Here is a 26,948-nt window from a genome sequence, read left to right on the forward strand (position 1 = left end):
CCAAAAGAGGCTTATATAATAGATTTAAAAAGGGCATATCCACATATATTATACATTCTACATGAATGTATAATATATGACATCCCCAGAACAGAGCTAATAGCACAGATTGGCCCCTTCCCAGGGGAGAAGAACATCTGTTCATCATAGAAGAGGAAAATTATAAAGCTTTTACATCTTTAACACAGAAAGTATTCGAAATGTGCAGAACAATCCAAAGAATGGCAATTCAGCCCCCAGCAATTAAACAATAATCAATAGTTAAAATTGCCCAAGTTTCCCACTATACCCAGACGATAACTTAGAAACTGTCAGGATAGCAGTATTCTGCAACCTGACAGAAACCTGACATGACAAAACTCCCCAGGACTACCTTGCCATATGTAGGAACCTGGAGCTCCACACCAAATAAGTAACCACGTAGGGTAGGGAGATGTACAGGCAGCCAGGGAAGCAGATTAGCTGAAAAATATCAGTAAGCTAGTAGCAAAGGGATGCAGTGTAGAATGAAAGAAGAATGAATGAATGAGAATGAAAGATAGAATGAACAGGCTGGGCACTGAGTGAACTAAGAATTAAATAAATGGCAGTTTTGGCGAAAGAAAGTGACCTACCATGAGGGAAAGAGAGAGTGAATGGGAATGAGTGGAAGAGCAAATGTAATTGGCCGAAAGAATATAAAGTTAAAAATAACTTACATTACTTTATCTATACTAACAAACATTTACTAACCACATAAACACTATCACTGCATTCTTCCCTGGCCTGCAAAAAAAAAAAAAAAACCTTGCGGCAAGGCCTGCACCACAACTGAAGAATAACAGAAGTTGAGGTGTACAGAGAGTGTAGGGCAGAAAGTAAGAGTCGAATAAATGAGATGAGAGCTAGAAGAATGAATAAAAGTGTAAGCATGTGAGAAAAAGAACACAAATGATAAATGCTACAGATAAGTATACTAACCCTAGTTTTAATTAGTATATAAATTTACACTACACATCATTGCATCCCTCCTGGTGTGCGAGAAAAAAATGAATGAGTTGAATAAAAAAAAAAAAACATATATATATATAAAACTTGGGGAAAAAAATTATAAAATAAGAAAAAACTTAAAAAAAAAAAAGGATGCAAGTAGAGTGATAATGCAGAGTATGAATGAAGTAAATGTGTATCTCTCCCACCCCTTCACCTGATGGGTTCCCCACTGCCAGCTAACATATCCCACCACTGGAGTGGGATGGGCAGCTTGAATTTCATATCGGATTCGACACTACTTGGACACGACACTGACGAAGACATTCTGCGGATTTGCTGCCAACACGCCATTGGCGATCTGAACTGGTTACTCTAACCCAGTTCCCTTTAAAACACCATCCCAAGACAGGGAAGGGAGGAGACAGATCTCTGCCTCCTCCCCTCTCTGCTTCCCCCCATATTTCACCTGGTGGAGCTTGTCTCACTGACCTCTTTGGGGATGCCTACTCTATCGTCCCTATTCTTCTATCTGTTTTCCCCCCTCTCTCACTAAACTGACTGAATATACCCCTTAACAATGCTGCCAAATTCTAATCATTATCTAAATTCTACCAGTTTTGGGTAAATCTCTAAGACAACTAACACTGTTATCTTTCATCTAGCATATAGCCTTACATGTCTAAATTTAATAACATCAAAATTTTGCCCGACCTATTAGGCCTTTAACACATCTCTTTAGCATTTAACCCCAACCAGCAATTTCCTAACAGCAATCCCATTAAGCATTAATGTCAAACGCGTAAATTTTTATATATATATATAAAAAAATTTACGCGTTTGAGCTCCCAGACATTCATTCAGGGTCCTAACTAGAGGAACGGGTTTGCAACCCTGAACTACCCTAGCCCAACTACATATTTCTACCATAATCATCTTTCCACTTTACTAGCCTCTACATTTTATGCCCTGTGAGCCATTAGTTTACCGAATGCGATATTCAGGTCTCTATTTTTCTAACTTTACCCAACCTATTTTTCGCCTTAAACAAAGTTTAGTTGCCTTCTATCGCTACTTTGTCAGCTATTATATTTCTTAATTATCTTGGGCAGTTAGAGCATCATGTACTTAATCTAGCGTAGCTTCACCGTCCACGTTTATTTCAAATATACACACACCAAAATTTTTCTAACGCTAGGTGCCGCTAGCATACACATGCATATATACACTGGCAACCCACTGACACAGTCTTTTCTGTCAGTCCGGCATGTAGCGGTAAGTTCTTGTCTTTCGAATTTTCCTTGCCTTTGTCTTTGTCTTTTCTAATTTCATAGCGTTCCACTTACTTCTGTATGGTCATCCATGTTCTGTATGACATAACTTATTAACACATTATTTAATTGTAAACTTGGTATAACGTTATTCAAATTTTATTCAAAACTTTAAATTTGCTATTACCACGTGGACTTTTGCACGTGTTTTCTGACATACAGAACATGTCGGAAACAGAAGTAAGAGTATTGCTGTATTTTTCATGATTTTGGTGGATGACCTCTGATGAAGACACAAAAATTATGAAAGACTCTGCAATGCTATCTCCACCTAGGTCATCTCTTCAAAAATATTCTTTTTTGCTTTTCTATCATTACAATTATTTTTCCGGTTCCTTGCTTCCCACCTTCGTTCGCAACACATATCGCTACCAGGGTACACCATATTTCAATAGTTCTTTTTCATACAAAAGCACCTACTTAATGTATTTTATACCAGTAATATTTTATATATACATTATGGCTGTAGGGTACTTTTGCAATAGCAGTGACCCTGATCCATAATTCACGTTATTGTAACTCTGCCTTATCTAATCTTACTTCTCTATTGTATTATTCTTGATGATTACATATATATATATATATATATATATATATAGGTTCTAGCCACTGAAATACCAGGAAACTAAGTGGTGCAACTTGTTGTGATACTGGATATACCCGGCTAGCCTTCACATGGCGTGGTATGGGCAACATCGGGCCCCATGGTGGCCAATAAGCCAGACAAACAATGGGCACAACATAGCACACTTCACAGACATGGCCCACACACTTTCAAGTCTCTGGCTTGACAGTGTACTGTCCTCGATACAGCAAACACATGCGGAGATGGGAGAAATTCCAGGTGCTGTCTGACACGAACATACCTTATACCTTATGTAGTACCATGCAATTGGTACATTAATCTGAGCTTACTGTTACCCATATGCAGGTGGCGCCTCCGTAGCCAGGTGGGCAGGAACAGCAGTGTGTAGCACATGCTTCTTGATTAGACCAGGGTTCGAGCCTGTGCCCACCAAATATGGAGGATGCAGAAAAGTCAGGGAATGACCACCGCATATCCCCCTGGAGCAATATGGCCTTAGCTGCTAATTCTCCCAAAAACCAAATAACATAAGAATAACCCATATGCATTTGTTAATGTTAAACCTCAATTGCCATTTATTAGCCCAACTGCCTAATTTTTCTAGATTTTGTTGCTGTAGCATACTGTCATTACTGTCGATAACCACCCTGCCAAACTAGTTTATACTATAGTAGATATAAACTAGTACAAACTAGTCTGAGATCACTTTAGTCACCCTTATGAAAGAAAAAGCCCTTCCCTTTACCCCCGACAGTAGTTATGCCTTTAAATAAATCCCATCTCTGATAATCAGATCAAGAGTATTCCTTCCTCTTTCTGCCTCTCTAAAATGCTGCGGTAGAAAACAGTTATCCAATAAATCCAAAAATCTTGCTAGTGTGTTAGTGACTAACCCAGAAGTGACTAACTTCTCAGATGAAAAAGAAGAAATGCTTTTTGGGATTTATTTACACCTTGACTACTTCTGTCATTACTAGGCAGCTGATATGGTACACTAGTTCACATAGTTTATCAAATCTCATATCTGTACAAGTGTGTATTTATGGGTCTTATTTGCATGTTTTGTCAATGAAACACCAATCATTCCACTGGAATTTAGCTAACTACAGCCCTGATTCAAGCAGTTGTAAGAATTTCTCAAACAGGATACAAACCCAAGCCTCTGTAGGCAAGTGACAAACCCTGTAACCATCATAGAGGACTGTTAACTTTAAACTTGGCTAGAGGAAATGTAGAATGTATGTAAAAAAATTTGCTTTAAGTCAGAGCACTGGAACAAGCAATAAATAAGATTTGCTGAGATCATCATCATCAGCCATTTTCAATCCACTGCAGGATGAAGGCCTCTCCAGCAATTTTCCAGTTTCTGTTTTGAGCATTGGCTATCCATTTACTACCCACAAACTCATGAATTTCATCTATCCATCTCCGCCTTTGTCTTCAAGGTTTTCTTCTAGCTCCTCTTGGGTACCTGTTATTTTCTTAGTCCATCTGTCATCATGTCTTCGAGCTATGTGTCCTGCCCAAGACCATTTTAGTTCTTTAGTTTTGATAAGAATGTCCTTTACTTGAGAGTTTGCTGCCTAATTCATGTGTTTCTCTTCTTATCTAACAGTCTGATTCCCAATATAATTCGTTCCATTCTTCGCTGTGTAGTTCTCAGATTCTCTTCCATTCTTTTGGTGAGTGCCCAAGTTTCACTTCCATAAGTCATGGTGGGGTGTATACATTGGTTCATTATTTTACGTTTTAGACAAACTGGGATATTGACTATATTTCCTGAATTCTATCCATCCAAAATTTATCCTTCTCTTGACCTCCAGCCATTTATCATTATTATAGCTAATAACTTGTCCTAGATAAGTATGACTCCACCTTTTCAATTACTGCTCCTTCAATCATTATTTCTCTTTCTGTGGCATACTTGTTCATCATTTCACTTTTGTTTTAGTCATATTCATTTTTAGTCCAAAATCCTTACTAACTGTGCATAACTGATTAAGATTTTCCATTAATTCTTTGGGATCGTAGCTTATGACCACAATGTCATCTGCAAATCGTAAATGGTTTAGGTACTCTCCAGGCGACTCTGTAGCCAGGTGGGAAGGAGCAGCAGTACATAGCATATGCTTCTTGATTAGACCGGGATTCGAGCCCATGACCACCAAATACGGAGGATGTGGAAAGGTCAGGGAATGACCACCGCATATCCTGGAGCAATATGGCCTTAGTTGCTAATGCTCCTAAAAACCAAATAACAAACAAACAGGTACTCTCCGTTCACATTGACTCATTTCTGCAACCAGTCTAATCTTTTGAAAGCTTCCTCAAAGGTGGCAGTAAACAACTTCGGAGATATTGTGCCTCCTTGTCAAACTCCTTTCTCAATTTTAAATTTCCTACTGTCTTTGTCTAGTCTAATAAAGGAGGTAGCACTCTCATATATTTTCTTCAAAATCATAATATGTGGGGGTATCTATGCCTTGTCTTTCCAGTGCTCGAAACATTGCCTTATGCTGTATGGAGTCAAATGCCTTTTCATAATCCACAAATGCCAGGTATAATGGTGTTTTATATTCATTTCCTTTCTCCATTAGCTGTGATATTACGTGAAGGTGATTCATAGTTGAGAATCCTGTCCTAAAGCCAGCTTGCTCTTTCGGTTGATTCTCATCAAGTATTCTTTCTAATCTGTTAGTAATGACCTTTGTGAACAACTTGTAGATGTGGGATAACAAGCTAATTGGTCTATAATTTCCAATTTCTGATTTATCTCCTTTCTTATGCAGCAAAACTATGATTGCATTATTTCACTGCTTAGGCGTCACACCTTTTCTAATGCACTTTGTGAAGAGCCTTGCCAGTTTTTGTGTTATGTCTCTTCCTCCCAATTTTAACAACTCTACAGTAACTTCATCTTCCCCAGGAGCTTTCTGATTCTTCATTTTCTTCAATGCATGTTCTACCTCATCAGGAAGAATATCGGGTATGTTGTATGTGTTGCTACTTTGCAATCCATCTTCCTCACTGCTGGCGTCATTCCCCCGCGACTTGTATAATTCTCTATAGTAGTCTTCTGCTATTTGAATTATGCCTTCTCTGCTGTTTATAAGTACACCATCGCTATTCTTCAGTTTCAGTATCATTTGTCTTTCTGTATTACTGCTCATGGCTGCTGATTTAAATCCTTTGTTTTCCTTTAATGTTTGTTCTACTTTTCTTGTGTTAAATCTTCTTATGTCCTCTCTGAGTCTCTTTCTAATGGCTTTGCATAACTCAGTATACTCAATTTTGTTCTTGTCCGTGTTTATCTTGCTCTTCATTTTTCGCTTTCGGTTCATCATAATTTGCTGAGATAGTTTTGTGTAAATTCAAATAGAGCCTAAATCTTATGAAATTAGAGAGAAGATGAATTTTTTTTTTTATTTGACTGATGTAACAAAAGTTATATTGCAGCTTCTTGCATCTTTTTAATACTATTATTACTGATACTAAAACTAATGTGACCTATGGAAACTTGACCATCTTATAAATGATAGCAAAAACACATGCAGTCAGATCTGTGATGGAAAGAGCTATGTGCCACAGCAGCAGCATTGAAATCACGAGGATAAAATTGCAAAAAAGAAACAAAATCTAATGAAGTGCAATTCGCTTGAAAAACAAAACTGATAAATACATATATCAAGCTATAAAATAAATTCTGACTGTCATTAACTCCCCCCCACCCCCAACAGTTATATTACAAAGGTGGCCTTTGACACAATTTTTAAATCTCACCTGTAATGCTTTGTCCAGATAAACATTAAGATGTTTAGTTTGATTTGGCCGTAATCTTTTAAGAGTTACCCTTGCTTCACCAATAAAATCATTTCCAAAGATATCGTCATCTAGAACAGACAATCTAAAAAAATAAAATTATAACTGAGAAGTAAAAAAAATTAGATAATCCATTTATTTAAATACAATATTCCAAATATACTGTGATATAGCAACAACAAAAAAATTCTTTATGTTGCAGGTTCTGACCAAAGTGATTCAACAATAGAAAGAACAATAAAATTCTATTCATATATGTGTGAAATTTCAAATATGGAAACAAAATAAAAAAGGGAGAAGGAATTGTATATCATGCAGGAGAAGATTCAGATCTTTTAGATCAACAGGATCAGGGAAAAACAGACCAAAATTCAAAAGGACCCAGGAAACAGCCATAAACATGGAAAAACACAGACTTATTAGTCCCTCAAGTAGTGTTGTGTATAACAGATGTTGAAATGAATAGTGAACAGATGAGTTATTTGTTAGTTATTTGGTTTTTAGGAGCATTAGCAACTAAGGCCATATTGCTCCGGGATATGCAGTAGTCATTCCCTGACCTTTCCGCATCCTTCATATTTGGTGGTGATGGGCTCAAACCCCGGTCTAATCAAGAAGTGTGTGCTACGCACTGCTGCTCCTTCCCACCTGGCTACGGAGGCGCCCATGTGAACAGATGAAAACACATCTGTTCGCTATTCATCATGAATTCAACATCAAATCAAGAAACATTAAAATATACCTAAATTAAATTAGAAATCATTCATAAGAAATCACTGAGCTGACTAGCTCAGTGATTTCTTATGAGAGCATCCTTGGACTCAGGGGAGGTTCCCACGTACTGGAGATGTGCAAAGGTATCCCCAATTCACAAAGGGGGCTCCAAGGGTGACACGAGTAATTACAGACCAGTTAGTTTAACTTCTGTTCCGGGTAAAATAATGGAGTCACTGGTTAAAGATGCATTGCAGGGTCATCTAGACAAGACTGTAGCAATAATTCAGACACAGCATGGGTTTGTTAAGGGAAAGTTTTGTCTGACAAATTTGATAGGATATTATGATGTGGTTACAAAGGAACTGGATACAAAAAATAATTTTGATATCATATATTTGGATTTCAGGAAAGCTTTTGACACTGTTGCACATGGAAGACTATTGTACAAATTGGAGCAGAATGGTATTACGGGTAAGTTGCTACAATGGATAAAAGGATGGTTAAGTGGGAGAAGACAGAGGGTGGTAATAAATGGGTGCGCTCTTCGTGGACTAATGTTATTAGTGGAGTCCCACAGGGTTCGGTGTTGGGTCCACTGTTGTTTTGTATATTTATTAATGATATTGATGAAGGTATATCAGGCTTAATGTCGAAGTTTGCAGATGATACAAAGGTTGGCAGGGTTGTTAATGACAGTAATGGCAGTGTTCTACTGCAACAGGATCTAGATAATTTGGGCAGATGGGCTAAGAAGTGGCAACTGAAGTTTAACCTTGACAAATGCAAAGTACTGCATATGGGTAGAAGTAACCCCAGAGAAACGTACCAACTGTGTGGTACTACACTTAAGGTGGTAGAAAATGAAAAAGACCTGGGAGTAATTGTGCAGCCAGATATGAAGGTTTCTGAGCAATGCGGACAGGCTGCCAGGGCAGGTCATGGGGTTTTGTCAATGATATATAGGAATTTTGCTAGCAGGGAGAAGGAGGTGATTGTCCCTCTGTATAAGGTAATAATGGTCAGGCCACGCCTTGAGTACTGCGTACAGGTCTGGAGGCCTCATTTTAGGAAGGATGTAGATTTACTTGAGCGTGTACAGAGAAGAGCAACAAGATTGGTGAGGGGAATGAAGGGATCCTCTTACCAAGAGAGGCTTAAGTTCTGCAAATTGCAAAGGCTGGAGACTAGGCACCTGCACAGTGATCTGATTGAGGTGTATAAGGCCTTGAATGGGTTGAGCACGCTGAATTCTGATGGGATCCTTCCACTTGTTCAGATTACGAACCTAAGGGGGCATAAATTCAAATTAAGAAATGACAGATATAGAATAGATGTGCGGAAATTTGCCTTTAGCCAGCGGGTGGTTAATTGCTGGAACAAACTTCCATCTGTCGTTGTGGAAGTTGATAGGTTGAATAAATTTAAGGAGGAACTGGACAGGCATTTGGAGGGAATGGTGTGATTTTTTTTTTTTTTTTTTTTTTTTGGCTGATGCTGCATAAGCTCATACACTTGCTTTCTTGCATCACATGCCACTATTACTATGTCCTGCAATATCTTTCAGCAATGATGGTCACATCATCAATCATCAGTTGGACAGACAACAACTTGAGATGTTGAGACCCCATAATTTTCGTAAAGTGGGTCTCGACTACTCAAGTTGTCTGTTCAACTGTCTGTGGCTTGATATATAAAAAACTGTAGTTTTATCACAATCTTGTGGATATGTTGATGGGTGAAATGGGAAGGTTGTTTTTTTTTTTTTTTTGGCTGATGCTGTATAAGCTTGCTTTCTTGCATCATATGCCTCTACTAATACTACTGCTAATTATCAGTTTAGAAATGGTTTAGTTCTTCAATAAGTTCTATCGCTGTGCAAAGTAGTAATAGTAATGGCAAATTATGCAAGAAAGCAAGCTTATATAGCAGGTGTGGCCAACTTAATGTGATGCGATCAACTTTTTTCCTTCAAAATGCGCCGTGATCTACCATCTCAAAAATTTCATTGCACAAGGTGCACAAATCGAGGGATGACTGTATATTTAAAATTCGTCGTGATCAACCGAAATATTAAATCAGCGATCGACTGGTAGATCTCGTTGGCCACCCCTGTTATATGGCATCAGCAAAAAAAAAAAATAAAAAACACACACACACACAGTTCATCCATCTGTACTCTTCAAAAAATCGTCTAGTTCTTCCTTGAATTTATTCAACCCATCCACTTCCAAAACAACATATGGAAACCTGTTCCAACAATCAACCACCCACTGGCTGAAGGCAAACTTCAGCACATCTATCCTGCAGCCATTCTTCCTCAACTAAAATTTATGCCCCCTCATGTATGTAGTCTCAGCCAGTGGAAGGATACCATTAATATTCAGCTTACTCAATCCATTCAAGGCTTTAAACACTTCAACCAGATCTCCCCACAAGGGCCTGCTCTTGAGACACTGCAATTTGCAGAAATGAAGATTTTCTAGGTAAGAGTACCATTTTGTTCCCTTCACCAATCTAATTGCCCTTTCTGCAACCTGTTCCAGCAGATCTACATCCTTTCTAAAGTGAGGCCCCCAGACCTGTATACAGTACTCAAGGCGACCTAACCATGGCCTTATATAAAGAGATAATCACCTCCTTATCCCTGCTAGAAAAGTTTCTGTATATCACTGACAAACCCTATGAGCTGTCCTGGCAGCATGTCTGCACTGCTCAGAGAATTTCATGTCTGACTGCACAATTAGTATCAGGTCTTTTTCATTCTCCACTACATTGACTGTAGTACCGCACAGTTGATAAGTTACTCTGAGGTTACTGCTACCCATACAGCACATGTATTTTTCAATGCTAAACTTCAACTGCCATTTCTTAGCCCATTGACCTAATTTTCCTAGAGCTTGTAGCTCTACCTGATGACTGTCATTAACCGCCCTGTCAACCTTTGTACCATCTGCAAACTTAGACGTTATACCTTCATCAATATCATTAATAAATACCAGTGATCAATGATATCATCAATATCATTGATATACCTTCATCAATATCATTGATATACCTTCATCAATATCATTAATAAATACCAATGATCAATGATATCATTGATATGCCTTCATCAATATCATTGATAAATATTGAAAACAATGGACCCAGCAGTGAACCCTGGGGAACTACACTAAAAACATTAGTCCATGATGAGCAGTGCCCATTGATAACCACTCTTTATCTTCCACTTGACCATCCCTTTATCCATAGCAGTAACTTGCCCTGAATGCCACATTACTTCCGTTTGTACAGCAGTCTTTTATCTCCAACAGTATTAAAAGCCTTCTTGAAATCCAAGTATATGATGTCAAAATTATTTTTTGCATCCAGTTTCTTGATCACTCCATCATAGTAACGTACCAGATTGGTTAGACGAGTACAATGGGAAGTACACAGGAAGGACAGATAGGACAGAAGTGGTGGAGGGGTTATGCCTTTGTTACAAAAATGAATATTTAATCTAAGGCAGTGCATCCAGTTGACTTGGGTCACGAGAGCAATTTTGAGTCAGTTTGGTGTGATAGAAGCACCGGAAAAACAAAATTGAGTGTAGGAGTGTGTTTTAGGCCTAATGACTTGATGAGTATACCAAATTGCTATACAGGAAATAGAGTGGGTCAGAAAATCAGAATGTCTCATAATGGGGGATTTTAACTTTCCAGATGTTGATTGAAATTTGTGGTTGGTCACTCACACACACACTAGCAAGACTTTTGTCGAGTTCTTGGATGACTGTTTTCTAAAGCAGCAAGAGAGGCAACAAGAGGAAGCAATACTTTTGATCTGATTACCAGCAGTGATTCTTCATGCATTAAAAATCTGCAGATAAAAGGTTCACTGGGTGGTAACAATCACAATGTACTAATGTGGAATTTAATTAAAGACATAACTACTGTCAAGTTATGTCTTTAATTTCATGAGGGAAAGGCTTTCATGAGGTTGAGTACAGAGGTCTCAGACAGTTTTTAAATTGTGTGCAGTGGGAACAACTGATGATGTTACCAACAGCAAATTCTAAATGGGAAGTATTCAAGGAAGTAATGAAAGAAGCTATTAGGCTTTTCATACAAACAAAAAAATACTGTTCAAGGCTTAGACCTAAATGGATGTCAGATGAACTATTGAGACATGTTGTTATTGTTGGAGTGGGATTTATTGGTGCAAGGGCTGCTATGGGCAAATTGTGCCTGCTAAGTTGGAGTATTGGTCAATATATGAAAGGAGATGTATCTAGAAGTGACTGCATACACTGATTATTTTTAGGTAAGTAAATAGTTCTGATAAATTGGCATCATCTCTATGTATATGGGTTAGTTGCAGAGGTTTTTGTGAATAAGTAGAGATTTGAAATATGTGATTCTAACTGAATGGTAATGTGCACACTCAATGCATCATGGTAAGTATGGAACTACAATGAAAGCAAAGTGGAGGATCTTCTCATAGCAGTAAAATAGGTGTGTTAGTTGCATATGGCCAATTCATGCTATTGCAAGCACTACCTCTCCATGGCTGTTTAATAGGGAACTGAATCTCCATAGCTGTGGATTCTGTTTTATTTCAAGAAACTTGTTACCTGTTTGGTTATGCCACATCTCAGTAAATATCTGCTGTATGATGTTTGTAATCAGAATAAGGAACTGGAATGGGTTCGAAGGAAGCAGGGTGTTTTGCTTCTTTGTCTGCATGCTCATTTCCTGGAATTCCAAAGTGGCTGGGTATCCAGCAAAACGTGACAGTCAGCTTATTTTCATTGAGGTGACATAAATGAGATCTGATTTGTGTGAGAAGCGGATATTTTTTTTTTTTTTAGGAGCATTAGCAACTAAGGCCATATTGTTCCAGGGATATGCGGTGGTCATTCCCTGACCTTTCCACATCCTCCGTATTTGGTGGTCATGGGCTCGAACCCCGGTCTAATCAAGAAGCGTGTGCTACGCACTGCTGCTCCTGCCCACATGGCTACGGAGGTGCCATGAGAAGTGGATGGAAATTGAGATTTATTCTGTAGGGCATTCACAGCACTTCAAGAGCCTGTATATATAATGACCTGGGAGTTTAGAAGATTGTTAAGGAGATTTAAAGCCATTTTGATTGCATATGGGGCAGCTGTACAGCTGTAAAAACACTGCATTCAAGTAGTAACTGGACAAAAGGAGTGGATGTAGGACTGATTACTACAGCTCCCATGGATATATCAGATTTGGAGCCATCTGTGTATATCTGAAGACTGTGAGCTAATGTGTGAGCTGCATGTAACTGTCTAAAATTGTAGTTTGATAGGGAGTGTTTTTCCACTGAAAAATATAGTTATCGCATAGAGGTATATACATTGCCTATGGTGCTTGTACTGCATCTGCAGCTTGAAAGATATTTTCAAGATAGATGTTCCAATGTTGGGTTACCTTTTATAGCCAGATACGAGCAGGTTTGTTTTCATTGGGTTTATTTCTATATGTTTTTCCACTGAGGTTCAAAGAGATATGTCCAGATGGGTAAGAAGGGCGGCTACATAATTTGGCTGCATATCTAGGAAGCAATACTTTTCTCCTAAGATGTAGCGGAGGTTCACTGGCATCTGTATACAAACTTTGCATTGCGGATGTCTTAAAGGCTCTTAAGGCAATTCTGAGATCACTATGGTGGACTGGATTGAGCCGAGCCGAGCCGAGCCAAGCCAAGCCAATGCTGTCTTCCATGCAGAATCATAAATGCAGAATCATAAATAAATCAGATGAGATCTTATTAAGGTACAATATAGATGTAGAAGTGTGAAGCGATTGGCTTCCCATGCCATAGAAGAGATAACTTTGAGGCAATATCTTTTTCACACACTGAGTTCGTATTTCCATTATATGCACCTGAAAGGTAAGTTTAATGTTGAGTACTAGGCCCAAGAACTAGATATTGTTGCTAAGTGGTACTGGCTGGATTTCTAACCTTAGCTCAGGATCTTGATGGAGCTGACGCTTTTTGCAAAAGTAGTTACAAAAAGATAGCAGTTGCAAACGTCACTGTGGGATGCCCGTGACTATTTTGTTTATTGAGAGCTGCAATTGTCGTTCAATGGAGTGCATATTTTGTGAGTGGCAAGATATTGTAAGGACATCTGCATATAGATAGGTGTCAAGATTAGTCGGAATATTCTCTGTTGCATTGTTTAGCCTAACTGCATAGAGAGTAGTACTAAGAACTGATCCTTGTGGGACCTCTTCTTCTTGGACAATTGCACGGGATAGTGAATTGCAGTAATGCACTTGAAAGGGTCTGTTTTCGAAAAATCTCTGTATGATTAGTGGTAGCTGATCTCGCAGTCCTGTGGCATACTGATGTTGAAGAATGCTGTAACGCCAGGTGGTATCAAAGGCTTTTTCAATGTCCAGGCAGACCATGAAAAGATGTTCTTTAAGGATAAAAGCATTCAGTATGTTGGATTTTGTCTTGATCATAACTAATTTTTTTTGAAATCCATACTGATTCTTATTCAGCATTGAATGACATTCGAGATACCATATTCATGGAGCATTTTTTCTAATGCATTAGCATTAGTAGAAGCATATGATGCAAGAAAGCAAGTTTTATGCAGCATCAGCCAAAAAAAAACCAAAAAAAAAAAAAAAAAACGTTCCACTTCAACCCCTCCGTTCGTTTGAAATACCTGTCCAGCTGACCCTTAAATTTATTTAGGCTATCAACTTCCACAACAAGGGATGGAAGTCTGTTCCACCAACCAACTACCCGCTGGCTAAAGGCAAATTTCCGCACACCTATCCTACATTTATCTTCCATCAATTTGAATTTATGCCCTCTCAGGTGATTATTCTGAGCAAGAGGAGGATTCCCATCAGCATTCAGCATTCTCAAACCATTCAAGGCTTTATACACCTCTATCAGATCACCTTGCAGGTGCCTAGTGTCCACACACTGTAATTTGCAAAACTTAAGCCTTTCTTCGTAAGAGCAACCCTTTGTTCCATTCACTAATCTTGTTGCCCTTCTCTGTACTCGTTCCAGCAGCTCTATATCCTTCTTGAAATGAGGTCTCCAGCTCAAGGTGTGACCTGACCATTGCCTTATACAAGGGAATAATCACCTCCTTATTGCTGCTAGAAAAATTCCTGTATATCATTGACAAGACACCATGAGCTACTCTTGCAGCCCATCTGCACTGCACAGAAAACTTCATATCTGCCTGTACAATTACCCCCAGGTCACTTTCATTCTCTACCACTGTCAGTGTAGTGCCACAGAGTTGATACGTTCCTCTGGGGTTGCTGTTTCCCATATGTAGTACTTTACACTTGTCATTGTTAAACTTCATTTGCCACTTCTCAGCCCATCAGCTCAACCTTTCCTGAGCCTGTTGCAGCAGCATAGTGTCAGTAGTGTCCTTGACAACCCTGCCAACCTTTGTATCGTCTGCAAACTTGGACATTAAGCTTGATGTACCATCATCAATATTATTTATAAATACAGAAAACAATAATGGACCCACAACTGAACCCTGGGAAACTCCACTAATAACATTACAATATGATGAGCAGTGTCCATTGATTACCACTCTCTGTCTTCTCCCCTTCAACCACCCCTTTATCCATAGCAGCAAGTTGCCTCCAATGTCACACTGCTCCAATTTGTGTAGCAGTCTTCCATGTGCAACAGTATCAAAAGCCTTTCTAATATCCAAGTATATAATATCAAAGTTATTCCCTGCATCCAGTTGTTTTGTGACTCCATCATACTATCCAATCAAATTGGTCAGGCAAGACTTTCCCTTAATAAAACCATGATATGTCTGAGCTATAACTGAAGTCTTGTCTAGATGATCCTGCAGTGCTTCTTTAACCAGTGCCTCCATTAATTTTCCTGGAACAGAAGTTAAACTCACAGGTCTATAATTACTTGTGTCAGCCTTTGATCCTCCTTTGGGAATTGGGGTCACATTTGCACATATCCAGTCTATGGGTACCTCCCCTGAGTCCAAGGAAGCTCTCATAATTATGGCTATGGGTTTGCTTACTTCCTTTAATATCACTGGATAGATCCAATCACCCCAGGTGCCTTAGCATTAGCATTAGTAGAGGCATATGATGCACGAAAGCAAGCTTATTCAGCATCAGCCACAAAAAAAAAAAAAAAAAAAAAAAAAACACAACCACTCCCATTTCACCCCTCCGTTCGTTCAAAATACCTATCCAGTTGAGCTTTAAATTTGTTTAGGCTATCAACTTCAACAACAAGTGATGGAAGTCGGTTCCACCAACCAACCACCCGCTGGCCAAAGGCAAATTTCCGCACATCTATCCAACATCCGTCCTTCCTCAATTTGAATTTATGTCCTCTGAGGTGATTATTCTGAGCAAGATGAAGAATCCCATCAGCATTGATCATGCTCAAACCATTCAAAGCCTTATACACCTCTATCAGTTCACCTCGCCGGTGCCTAGTCTCCAGACTCTGTAATTTGCAAAACTTAAGCCTTTCTTCGTAAGACAACCCTTTGTTCCATTCACTAATCTTGTTGCCCTTCTCTGTACCCGTTCCAGCAGCTCTACATCCTTCTTGAAATGAGGCCTCCAGACCTGTATACAGTACTCAAGATGTGGCCTAACCATTGCCTTATACAAGGGAATAATCACCTCCTTATCCCTGCTAGAAAAATTCCTGTATATCATTGACAAGACACCATAAGCTACTCTTGAAGCTCGTCTGCACTGCTTAGAGAACTTCATATCTGCCTGCACAATTACCCCCAGGTCCTTTTCATTCTCCACCACTGTCAGTGTAGTACCACAGAGTTGATACGTTGCTCTGGGGTTACTGTTTACCATATGTAGTACTTTACATTTGTCAATGTTAAACTTCATTTGCCACCTCTCAGCCCATCTGTTCAACCTTTCCAGATCCTGTTGCAGCAGCATAGCGTCAGTGGTGTCCTTAACAACCCTGCCAACCTTTGTATCATCTGCAAACTTGGACATTAAACTTGATATCCCATCATCAATATCATTCATAAACACCGAAAACAACAACGGACCCAACACTGAACCCTGAGGAACTCCACTAATAACATTAGTCCACGTTGAGCAGTGTCCATTGATTACCACTCTCTGTCTTCTGCCACTCAACCATCCCCTTATCCATAGCAGCAATTTGCCTCCAATGCCACACTGCTCCAATTTGTGCAGCAGTCTTCCATGTGCAACAGTATCAAAAGCCTTTCTAAGATCCAAATATATAATATCAAAGTTATTGCCTGCATCCAGTTCTTTTGTGACTACATCATAGTATCCAATCTAATTGGTCAGGCAAGACCTGCCTTTAACAAAACCATGCTGCGCCTGAGCTATAACTGAATTCTTGTCTAGATGATCCTGCAGTGCTTCTTTAACCAGAGCCTCCATTAATTTACCTGGAACAGAAGTTAAACTAACAGGTCTATAGTTACTTGTGTCAGCCTTTGATCCTCCTTTGTGAATTGGGGTTACATTTGCACATCTCCAGTCTATGGGTACCTCCCCTGAGTCCAAAGAAGCTCTCATAATTATGGCTAGGGGTTTGCTTACTTCCTTGCTGCCTCCTTTAATATAACTGGATAGATCCCATCCACCCCAGGTGCCTTTTTTATGTTTATCGTCAACAATCTCTCCTCCACTTTCCTCTCAGTTATTACAAATCATCCAGCTCACTGCCAATGTTTACTTTACCTACATCATTCTCCTTCCTGAATAACTCCTCCTGTTTGAATGTAGATGCAAAATACTCGTTTAGATTGTTAGCCACCTGAGCAGGATCCTCAACTGTTGAACCATCAATATCCAGTGGACCAATCTGATTCATCCCTTTCCTTCTTGAGTTTAAATATGTAAAGAATCTTTTCTGTTTTTCTTTGCATCCTTTGCCAAGTATTTTTCGTAGTCTGCCTTTGCCTGCCTAATCTCCTTTGTGACTTGGTTACAGACCAACTTATATCTATCATAGGCTTCCATGTCACCCATTAATTTGTATGTATCCCATGCATTTTTCTTCTCTGCCACATGTCTCATTAGTCCATCTGACAACCATTTAGGCCTAAACCTTGAACAATATTTCTTAGTTGGTATGTAAAGCCTGGTACCCTCCAAGATTAGTTCCTTGAATGCTTCCCATTTTGAGTTTGCTGTTGGTAACATCATCAGTTGGTCCCACTGTATAGAATTTAAATACTGTCTCAGACCATCATAGTCGCCTTTACGAAAACAAAAACCCTTCCCTTTACCTCTGATGGTAGTTACCTCCTTGAGTAAATCCCACTTCAACACACTGTGATCACTGCCACCTAGTGGTTCATTTATCTGCAGATTCTTAATGCATGAAGAATCACTACTGATAATCAGATCAAGAGTATTGCTCCCTCTTGTTGCCTCACGAACATGCTGATGTAGAAAACAATCATCCAATAAATCCACAAAAGCCTTGCTAGTATGCGAGTGACCAACCCACAAATTCCAGTCAGTATCTGGGAAATTGAAATCCCCCATTATAAGACTCTCTGATTTACTGGCCCACTCTATTTCCCTGTACAATATCTTATTATACTCATCAGAGTCATTAGGCCTATAGCACACACCTACTCTCAATTTTGATTTCCCTATGCTTATGTCACACCAAACTGACTCGACACTGCCCTGTCCATCGATGTCGACTGGCTTCACTTCCTTGGACTTTATGTGTTTCTTAACTAATAGCATTACCCCTCCTCCCCTCCTGTCCTGTCTATCCTTTCTATACACATTGCTGAAGTGGGATTTACTCAAAGAGGTAACTACCATTAGGGGTAAAGGGAAGGGTTATTGCTTCCGTAAAGGCGACTACGATGGACTGAGACAGTATTTAAATTCTATATAGTGGGACCAACTGATGATGTTACCAACAGCAAATTCAAAATGGGAAGCATTCAAAGAACTTATCTTGGAAGCTACTAGGCTTTACATACCAACTAAGAAATATTGTTCAAGGTTTAGGCCAAAATGGATGTCAGATGAACTAATGAGGCATATGGCAGAGAAGAAAAATGCATGGGATACATACAAATTAACACACGACACAGAAACCTATGATAGATACAAGTTGATATGCAACCAAGTTACAAAGGAGGTTAGGCAGGCGAAGGCAGATTACGAGAAATCCTTGGCAAGGGATGCAAAGAAAAACAGCAAAGAGTTCTTTACTTATGTAAACTCTAGAAGGAAGGGGATGAATCAGATTGGTCCACTTGATATTGATGGGTCAAGTGTTGATGATCCTGCTCAGGTAGCTAACAAACTAAATGAATATTTTGCATCGACATTCACATGTGAGGAGTTATTCAGCGAGGGGAATGCCAGAGGTGTATTCAACTCTAGCAGTAAGCTACAGAATCTTGAAATAACTGGGAGTAAAGTGGAGGAGAAACTGTTGAAGATAAACACAAGAAAGGCACCCGGGGTGGATGGGATCTATCCAGTTATATTAAAGGAGGCAGCAAAGGAAGTAAGCAAACCCTTAGCCATAATTATGAGAGCTTCCTTGGACTCAGGGGAGGTACCCATAGACTGGAAATGTGCAAATGTGACCCCAATTCACAAAGGAGGATCAAAGGCTGACACAAGTAATTATAGACCTGTGAGCTTAACTTCAGTTCCAGGAAAATTAATGGAGGCACTGGTTAAAGAAGCACTGCAGGATCATTTAGACAAGACTTCAGTTATAGCTCAGACACAGCATGGTTTTGTTAAGGGGAAGTCTTGCCTGACCAACTTGATTGGATACTATGATGCAGTCACAAAAGAACTGGATGCAGGGAATAACTTTGATATTATATACTTGGATCTTAGAAAGGCTTTTGATACTGTTGCACATGGAAGACTGCTACACAAATTGGAGCAGTGTGACATTGGAGGCAAATTGCTGCTATGGATAAAGGGGTGGTTGAGGGGGAGAAGACAGAGAGTGGTAATCAATGGACACCGCTCATCGTGGACTGATGTTATTAGTGGAGTCCCTCGGGGCTCAGTGTTGGGTCCATTATTGTTTTCTGTATTTATAAATGATATTGATGATGGTATATCGGGCTTAATGTCCAAGTTTGCAGACGATACAAAGGTTGGCAGGGTTGTCAAGGACACTACTGACACTATGCTGCTGCAACAGGATCTGGAAAGGTTGAGCAGATGGGCTGAGAGGTGGCAAATGAAGTTTAACATTGACAAATGTAAAGTACTACACATGGGAAACAGCAACCCCAGAGCAACGTATCAACTCTGTGGTACTACACTGACAGTGGTAGAGAATGATAGGGACTTGGGGGTGGTTGTGCAGGCAGATATGAAGTTCTCTGAGCAGTGCAGACAGGCTGCAAGAGTAGCCCATGGAGTATTGTCAATGATATACAGGAATTTTTCCAGCAGGGATAAGGAGGTGATTATTCCATTGTATAAGGCGATGGTCAGGCCACACCTAGAGTACTGTATACAGGTCTGGAGGCCTCATTTCAAGAAGGATGTAGAGCTGCTGGAACGAGTACAGAGAAGGGCAACAAGATTAGTGAATGGAACAAAGGGGTGTTCTTACGAAGAAAGGCTTAAGTTTTGCAAATTACAGTGTCTGGAGACTAGGCACCAGCGAGGTGATCTGATAGAGGTGTATAAAGCCTTGAATGGTTTAAGCATGCTCAATGCTGATGGGATTCTTCCTCTAGCTCAGAAAAATCACCTGAGAGGGCATAAATTCAAATTGAGGAAAGACAGATGTAGGATAGACGTGCGGAAATTTGCCTTTAGCCAGCGGATGGTTGGTTGGTGGAACAGACTTCCATCCCTTGTGGTGGAGGTTGATAGCCTAAATAAGTTTAAGGCTCAGCTGGACAGGTATTTTGAACGAACAGAGGGGTGAAGTGGAAGTGGGTTTTTTTTTTTTTTTTGGCTGATGCTGCATAAGCTTGCTTTCTTGCATCAAATGCCTCTACTAATGCTAATGCTAATTGTATTCCCCAAATTCCAGTTCCGCATTACTTATATCTGTGTGACACCACGTCTCTGATATCCCAACAATATCTGCCTTTGATGTTTTGAGCAATACCTCAAATATTGAGCTTTTGAGCAATTCCAGGCTTCTGCCTTTCTTGTGTTTATCTTCAACAATTTCTCCTCAGGTTTACTTTCAGTTATTATCCAGCAAGATTATCCAGCTTACTGCCAGAGTTGAATACACCTCTGGCATTCCTCTCGCTGAATTACTCCTCATGTGTGAATGTTGATGCAAAATATACATTTAGTTTGTTAGCTACCTGAGCAGGATCATCAAAGTTGAACCATCAATATCAAGTGGACCAATCTGATTCATCCCCTTCTTTCTAGAGTTTACATAAGTAAACTCTTTGCTGTTTTTCTTTGCATCCTTTGCCAAAGATTTCTCATAATCTGCCTCCGCCTGCCTAACCTCCTTTGTAACTTGGTTAGAGATCAACTTATATCTATCATAGGCTTTTGTGTCACATGTTAATTTATATGTATCCCATGCATTTTTCTTCTCTGCCATATGTCTCATTAGTTCATCTGACATCCATTTAGGCCGAAACCTTGAACAATATTTCTTAGTTGGTATGAAAAGCTTAGTAGCTTCCAAGATTAATTATCTGAATGCTTCCCATTTTGAATTTGCTGTTGGTAACATCATCAGTTGGCCCCACCATATATAATTAATTTTAATACTGCTCAGACCACCGTGGTCACCTTTATGAAAGCAAAAACCCTTCCCTTTACACTTGATGGTAGTTACCTCTTTGAGTAAATCTCACTTCAGCACACTGTCATCACTGCCACCTAGTGGTTCCTCTATCTGCAGATTCTTAATGCATGAATGATCACTACTAGTAATCAAATCAAGAGTAATATCCCTCTAGTTGCCTCCCGAACATGCTGATGTAGAAAACAATCATCCAGTAAATCCACAAAAGCCTTGCTAGTGTGTGAGTGACCAACCCACAAATTCCAGTCTATATCTGGGAAATTAAAATCCCCCATTATAAGACTCTCTGATTTACTGGCCCACTGTATTTCCCTGTACAGTTTCTTATTATACTCATCAGAGTCCTTAGGCCTATAGCACACTCCTACCCTCAATTTTGATCTCCCAATACTTATGTCACACCAAACTGACTCGACACTGCACTGTCCAGCAATGTCGACTGACTTCACTTCCTTGGATCTTATGTGTTTCTTAACTAATAGCATAACCCCTCCTCCCTTCCTATCCTGTCTATTCTTTATGAACACATTGTACTCCCCAAATTCCAGTTCTGCATTCCTTATATCTGTGTGACACAACATATCTGTTATCCCAACAATATCCACCTTTAATGCTTTGAGCAATACCTCCAATTCATCAAATTTATTTACCAAACTCCTAGCATTGGTGTACACGCAAGTATACATGCACCTGTTCCTATTCTTAGCTACCCTCACACAACCCATGTGTTTATTTGTATCGCAATGACTCCCAGCAGTCTCCGAAATATCCTGCATTTTGTTTCCAGGCTTCTGCTCATTTCAATAGAAGCAGTGCAAGAATCACTTTCACTTCTGCCAGTGGCTACTGTTAATCTATTAGTCCTTGTATCCCCCCAAAGCTAGCAGTTTTCCAACCCACCTAACACTGCCTCGATAGCATCAGCAAATATTCTTGCACCCTTTCTATTTAAGTGTATTCCATCCCTGTAGAAGCAGTCTCTCCTGTTTTTATTATTATTATTATTATTAGCCATATGGTGCAAGGAAACCTGAGGCTTATGCTGCACCGGCCAAAAAAAAAAAAATTTGCTTATTACCCTGAGAGAGAGAGAGAGAGAGAGAAAGGAATCACCAAAAAAGAGAAGAATGATGATATCCAGCTCAGGACCCTGGGTGTGCCAAGCCCATACTCACCAGATGTGAGCTCCTGTTAACAAGTACAGACCAGGCTGAAAAAATTCTACCCCTTGAGCCTTGCACAATCTTTCCAGGGCTGAATTGATCGACAAGGCTCTCATCATATACTCCCTCCTATCGTGTCTGGGCAGAATTGCAGACACTTTCAAATTCAACCCTAATTCATGGCTTTTTTTCAACAGTGACCTGTACTTGTTAAGTAATTCTGCTGGTCTCCTACTCTTAATATCATAAGTGCCAACGTGTACAACTATATCACCTTTTGTGCCCTTAAAAGATGATATCTGCTCTACAACGACATCAACCTTTGCCCATGGCACATACCCTGGTCCTGTTCCACCTATCCCTTTTACAAAGCATGTTCCCCGTTTCCCTGTCAACAGAGTCACTAACAACTACTAGTCTTCCCAAGGCAACTGCTAAGATATTTTCGATGATAGTTTTGTGGATCTTATTGATCCATTCCAGGTTTAGTAAAATCTAGGACTATTGAGTGGCACCAAGAAAATGGGTAGTAGCCTTCTGAGAATATCTGGTTGAAATATAGCAGTAATGAATTCAGAGCTTTCTTGTTTAGGTATTTAAGCATCATATAATATATCCCATCAGGCCCTGGTGCACTATTTGCTGACCTATTTAGGGAGCTCTCTCTAGTTCGAGAAATGTAAAAGGTCGGTCATATGGAAGAGGTGCCATTGTATTGAAGTTCACCTTATACTTTTCTGCATTGGTTTATACTTTTCAGCTTATACTTTTCTACCTGTTTTAAGGCTGGCTCATATGCTGATGTGACAGAGATTTGAGAAAAGCATTCTGCCAGGACATTTGCAATTTCTATTGGAGAGGAGAAGTCTTTACCCTTCCAACTTATAATAGGCATTGATTCTGGGAGGGATTTACCATTTAGGCTTTCTGATTTTATTCCAGATTTTTCTTCTGTCTGTATTTTTAGTAATAGTGGAAGCAAACGAGATCCAAGAATCTTTTTTTTCACTTTTTTCTGCACATAACATGACTTGGCTTTAAGTTTCTTAAAATTAATCTTGTCGTCAGTTGTTAGGTTCTTGCGAAATAGATTCCATGCTTTATTCTCTTCTTTTTTTCTGGTGCAATGATGCATCACTGCATGCATCATTCCACCAGATTGGCAGTCCGTGACTGTGGTTTTTTGTATAGCACAGGTTACAGCTGTTATTATCTGTTTTAATAATGTGGTCAGTAACATCGTCAATAGACTGGCTTTTGATGACTTGATCATCAAAGGAAATTGCATCGGTGAACTTGTTCCAATGTGATCTGCCCTCGAATATTTCCATTTTATGTGGTTGGCTATATGTGTGAGGTTCTATTTGTTTGCAATTTGCAAATAATCGGATAATGGTCACTGTTCAGCGGGTTACTTAAAACTAAACACTGAATGATTGGGAACAGTTTTGGGGAATATATTGATAAGTCTATAGCAGTATATGCTCTGGTGGAAAAGTGAATATAAGTGTCAGCATTGTTAGATTCTGGTTGTGAAGAAATGTTTCAATGAGTTTTCCTGGTTTGTCTATCTGTGGGGATCCCTGCACAGGATTGAGTCCACTGAAATCTCCTAGCAGAATGAAAGGAGATGGAAGCTGTTTTATAAGATCTTCCAGCTCTTTCACAGTGAAGTCTTTGTTTGGGGAAAGGTACACAGAGACTACAGTTAACATAAAACTCAAAACAATATGTACCGCTACAGCCTCTAATATGGTCTTCAGAGGAATCTGTTTTGTAGGAACCTTGTTGTCATCAAGTATGGCTACACCTCCTCTTGTTGAGTTAGTAATATTTCTGTTTTATTGATAGATACTATAGTCTTTAATCACTGAAGTCATCTGTGGGGTTAGACTGGTTTCTTGCAGGTAGAGGCTTATTGGACTATGCTGTTTCATTAGATCATAAATATCAAAAATATTGCTTTGTAGACCTCTACAGTTCCACTGTATAATGTTCGGCATTATTTAGTTTTAGAGATTGTGTATGATTCTGTCTGTTTTTTTGTATTCAGCCTGTTTGAATCAATCTAGTTTCATCCTTTCTTTTTTTGGGAAGGTAGAGTGCCCAATGTCCATGTCGTTTTCTGCGTGTAAATCTGGGATTGGCTCATCCTGCAGGATACCAGCATATTTCCTGAGCATGGTTGGTCTGCAATGTTTGGGGCTGATGCTTTCAATTTTGCAGTTTCTGCCAGAGTATCATTTGTAGTTGGTGGCACTGTTAGCGAAGTACTGCTAGCGGGAGTCACTTTACATTGTTCTGTGGGTGACGACAGTGGGGAATGATAGCAGTGATTGAGCCAAATCGACAATTGAGATGAATAGGGGTATTGTGACTGTTTGTGTAGCTGTTGACTGGTATTTTGCTACAGCACAGGTAACTTTTGGCATGTTGAGCATAACTTGCTTCCTGGTAGGTGACCTTTTGTTCGATTTTGTATTTTTGGATCTTTTTTCCTGCCCTCCAGAGTTCGCATGATTTTGAATGCATTGGATGCTGGCCTTTACAATTTGGGCACTGTAGCATTTCTGCAGTGCAGTCTGTTTGTGTACGAGCATTGGAGATGCAGTTCAGGCAGACGGTGTCCCCTTGACATACTGTTTGCAAGTGTCCAAACTTTTAACACTTGAAACATCTGATTGGGTTGGGAATGTAGGGATGTCTCAGCAATTAAGGTATCCGGCTTTCACACATGATGGTAAGGTTGGTGTACTAAATGTTAGAATAATGTTCCTAGTGGGAAGAAGTTCACCATCTATTTTAATCATTATTCATTTTGCTTGAACGACTTTTTGATCTTTTAGTTCTTCTACTAACTCATCTTCTACTATGACATTCATCAGATCCCACTCTGCTATTACTCCTTTGGAAACTATTTAATGTAGCATGAGTAGTGACCTGTACAGGTATTCCATCAGAAGTTGACAATTTCAGTACAACCTGAGAATGCTGATACTCAGCTGTTTAAACTAGTAGATCTCCAGAGCAGAGTCTTTTCACCATTTTCAGTAAACCAGCTACACTTTCTAAACATTTCCAAATTACAAATGGTGAAAGGGCATTAATAGGTTTGGATGAAAGAGAATGCAATATAAGGAATGTTGGGTGTTCCTGTCGATTCTCATTTTTACATAGTCTAATTTTTACATAATTAGATTGTGATGCGTCATGTTCTGTTTCTTTCAGGTCATGATATAAGCATCTAGGCTCAAGTACTGGGTAGTTGTCATAATCCATGGTTCCTCCTTTTAGCCCTGGAGGATAACTTTTTCCCAAGGTTACTGGCCCCACCATGTAGAGGCAGAAGTGCCACCAGTGCAAAGCAATATGAGGTTAGTGTGTTATGTAGATTAGTTCTATATACAAGAAGAAGAAAGGTACTTTACTTTATTTTTGAGAAGCTTACTTCTTTAATTAGAAGAGCAGAAATGAAATAACTTTGTAAATAAATACTTGAAATTTCTCTGAAAACTGCTAATTCTAGAAAAGGTACTTTGAAATTCGCTTGGATCACTTACTTGGCACTTGGGGCAATAGAGACATATGCCAGAGAAGGAAAGTGCATTGGATGCATATAAATTATCGGGTGATGCAGAAGCCTAAGGTAGATATAAAGTAGTCTGTAATGAAGTTACAAAGGAGGTTAGGCAAGCTAAGGAAGAATATGAGAAATCTCTGGCAATGAATGCAAAAAAAAAAGCAAAGAATTCTATGATTATATGAACAGCAGAAGGAAGGGGTTGAATCACATTGGGCCACTTGGTGTCTATGGATTAATGTTGATGACTCTGCTCAAGTTGTGGACAAATTGAATAGGTATTTTGCACCTACATTCAAAAATGAAGAATTTTTTAGGGAAGGGATGACACAAGTAATTACAGACCAGTTAATTTAACTTCTGTTCCGGGTAAAATAATGGAGTCACTGGTTAAAGATGCATTGCAGGATCATCTAGACAAGACTGCAGCAATAATTCAGACACAGCATGGGTTTGTTAAGGGAAAGTCTTGTCTGGCAAATTTGATTGGATATTTCAATGTGGTTACAAAGGAACTGGATGAAAAAAATAATTTTGATATCATATACTTGGATTTCAGGAAAGCTTTTGACACTGTTGCACATGGAAGGCTACTGTACAAATTGGAGCAGAATGGTATTAAGGGTAAGTTGCTACAATGGATAAAAGGATGGTTGAGTGGGAGAAGACAGAGGGCGATAATCAATGAGAGCTGCTCTTCATGGACTAATGTTATTAGTGGAGTCCCACAGGGTTCGGTGTTGGGTCCACTGTTGTTTTGTATATTTATCAATGATATTGATGAAGGTATATTAGGCTTGGTGTCGAAGTTTTCAGATGATACAAAGGTTGGTAGGGTTGTTAATGACAGTAAAGGCAGTGTGATACTGCAACAGGATCTACAAAATTTGGGAAGATGGGCTGAGAAGTGGCAACTGAAGTTTAACATTGACAAATGCAAAGTACTGCATATGGGTAGAAGTAACCCCAGAGGAATG

General features: G+C 39.4%; 1 protein-coding gene across 1 annotated transcript in view; it reads right to left on the reverse strand.

Moving 5' to 3' along the window:
- LOC150089119 (rabphilin-3A-like) overlaps positions 1 to 26,948 on the reverse strand; it is a 251,552-nt gene that overhangs the window by 40,913 nt on the left and 183,691 nt on the right. Inside the window, exon 12 of the mRNA XM_090388013.1 lies at positions 6,667 to 6,790. Coding sequence (XP_090244139.1) covers positions 6,667 to 6,790 — 124 coding nt within the window. The remainder of the gene's footprint in view (positions 1 to 6,666; positions 6,791 to 26,948) is intronic.

The sequence above is a fragment of the Mastigoproctus giganteus genome, chromosome 2 (genome assembly GCF_048544385.1).
Source record: "Mastigoproctus giganteus isolate SK-2022 chromosome 2, ASM4854438v1, whole genome shotgun sequence".
Classification (NCBI taxonomy): domain Eukaryota; kingdom Metazoa; phylum Arthropoda; class Arachnida; order Uropygi; family Thelyphonidae; genus Mastigoproctus; species Mastigoproctus giganteus.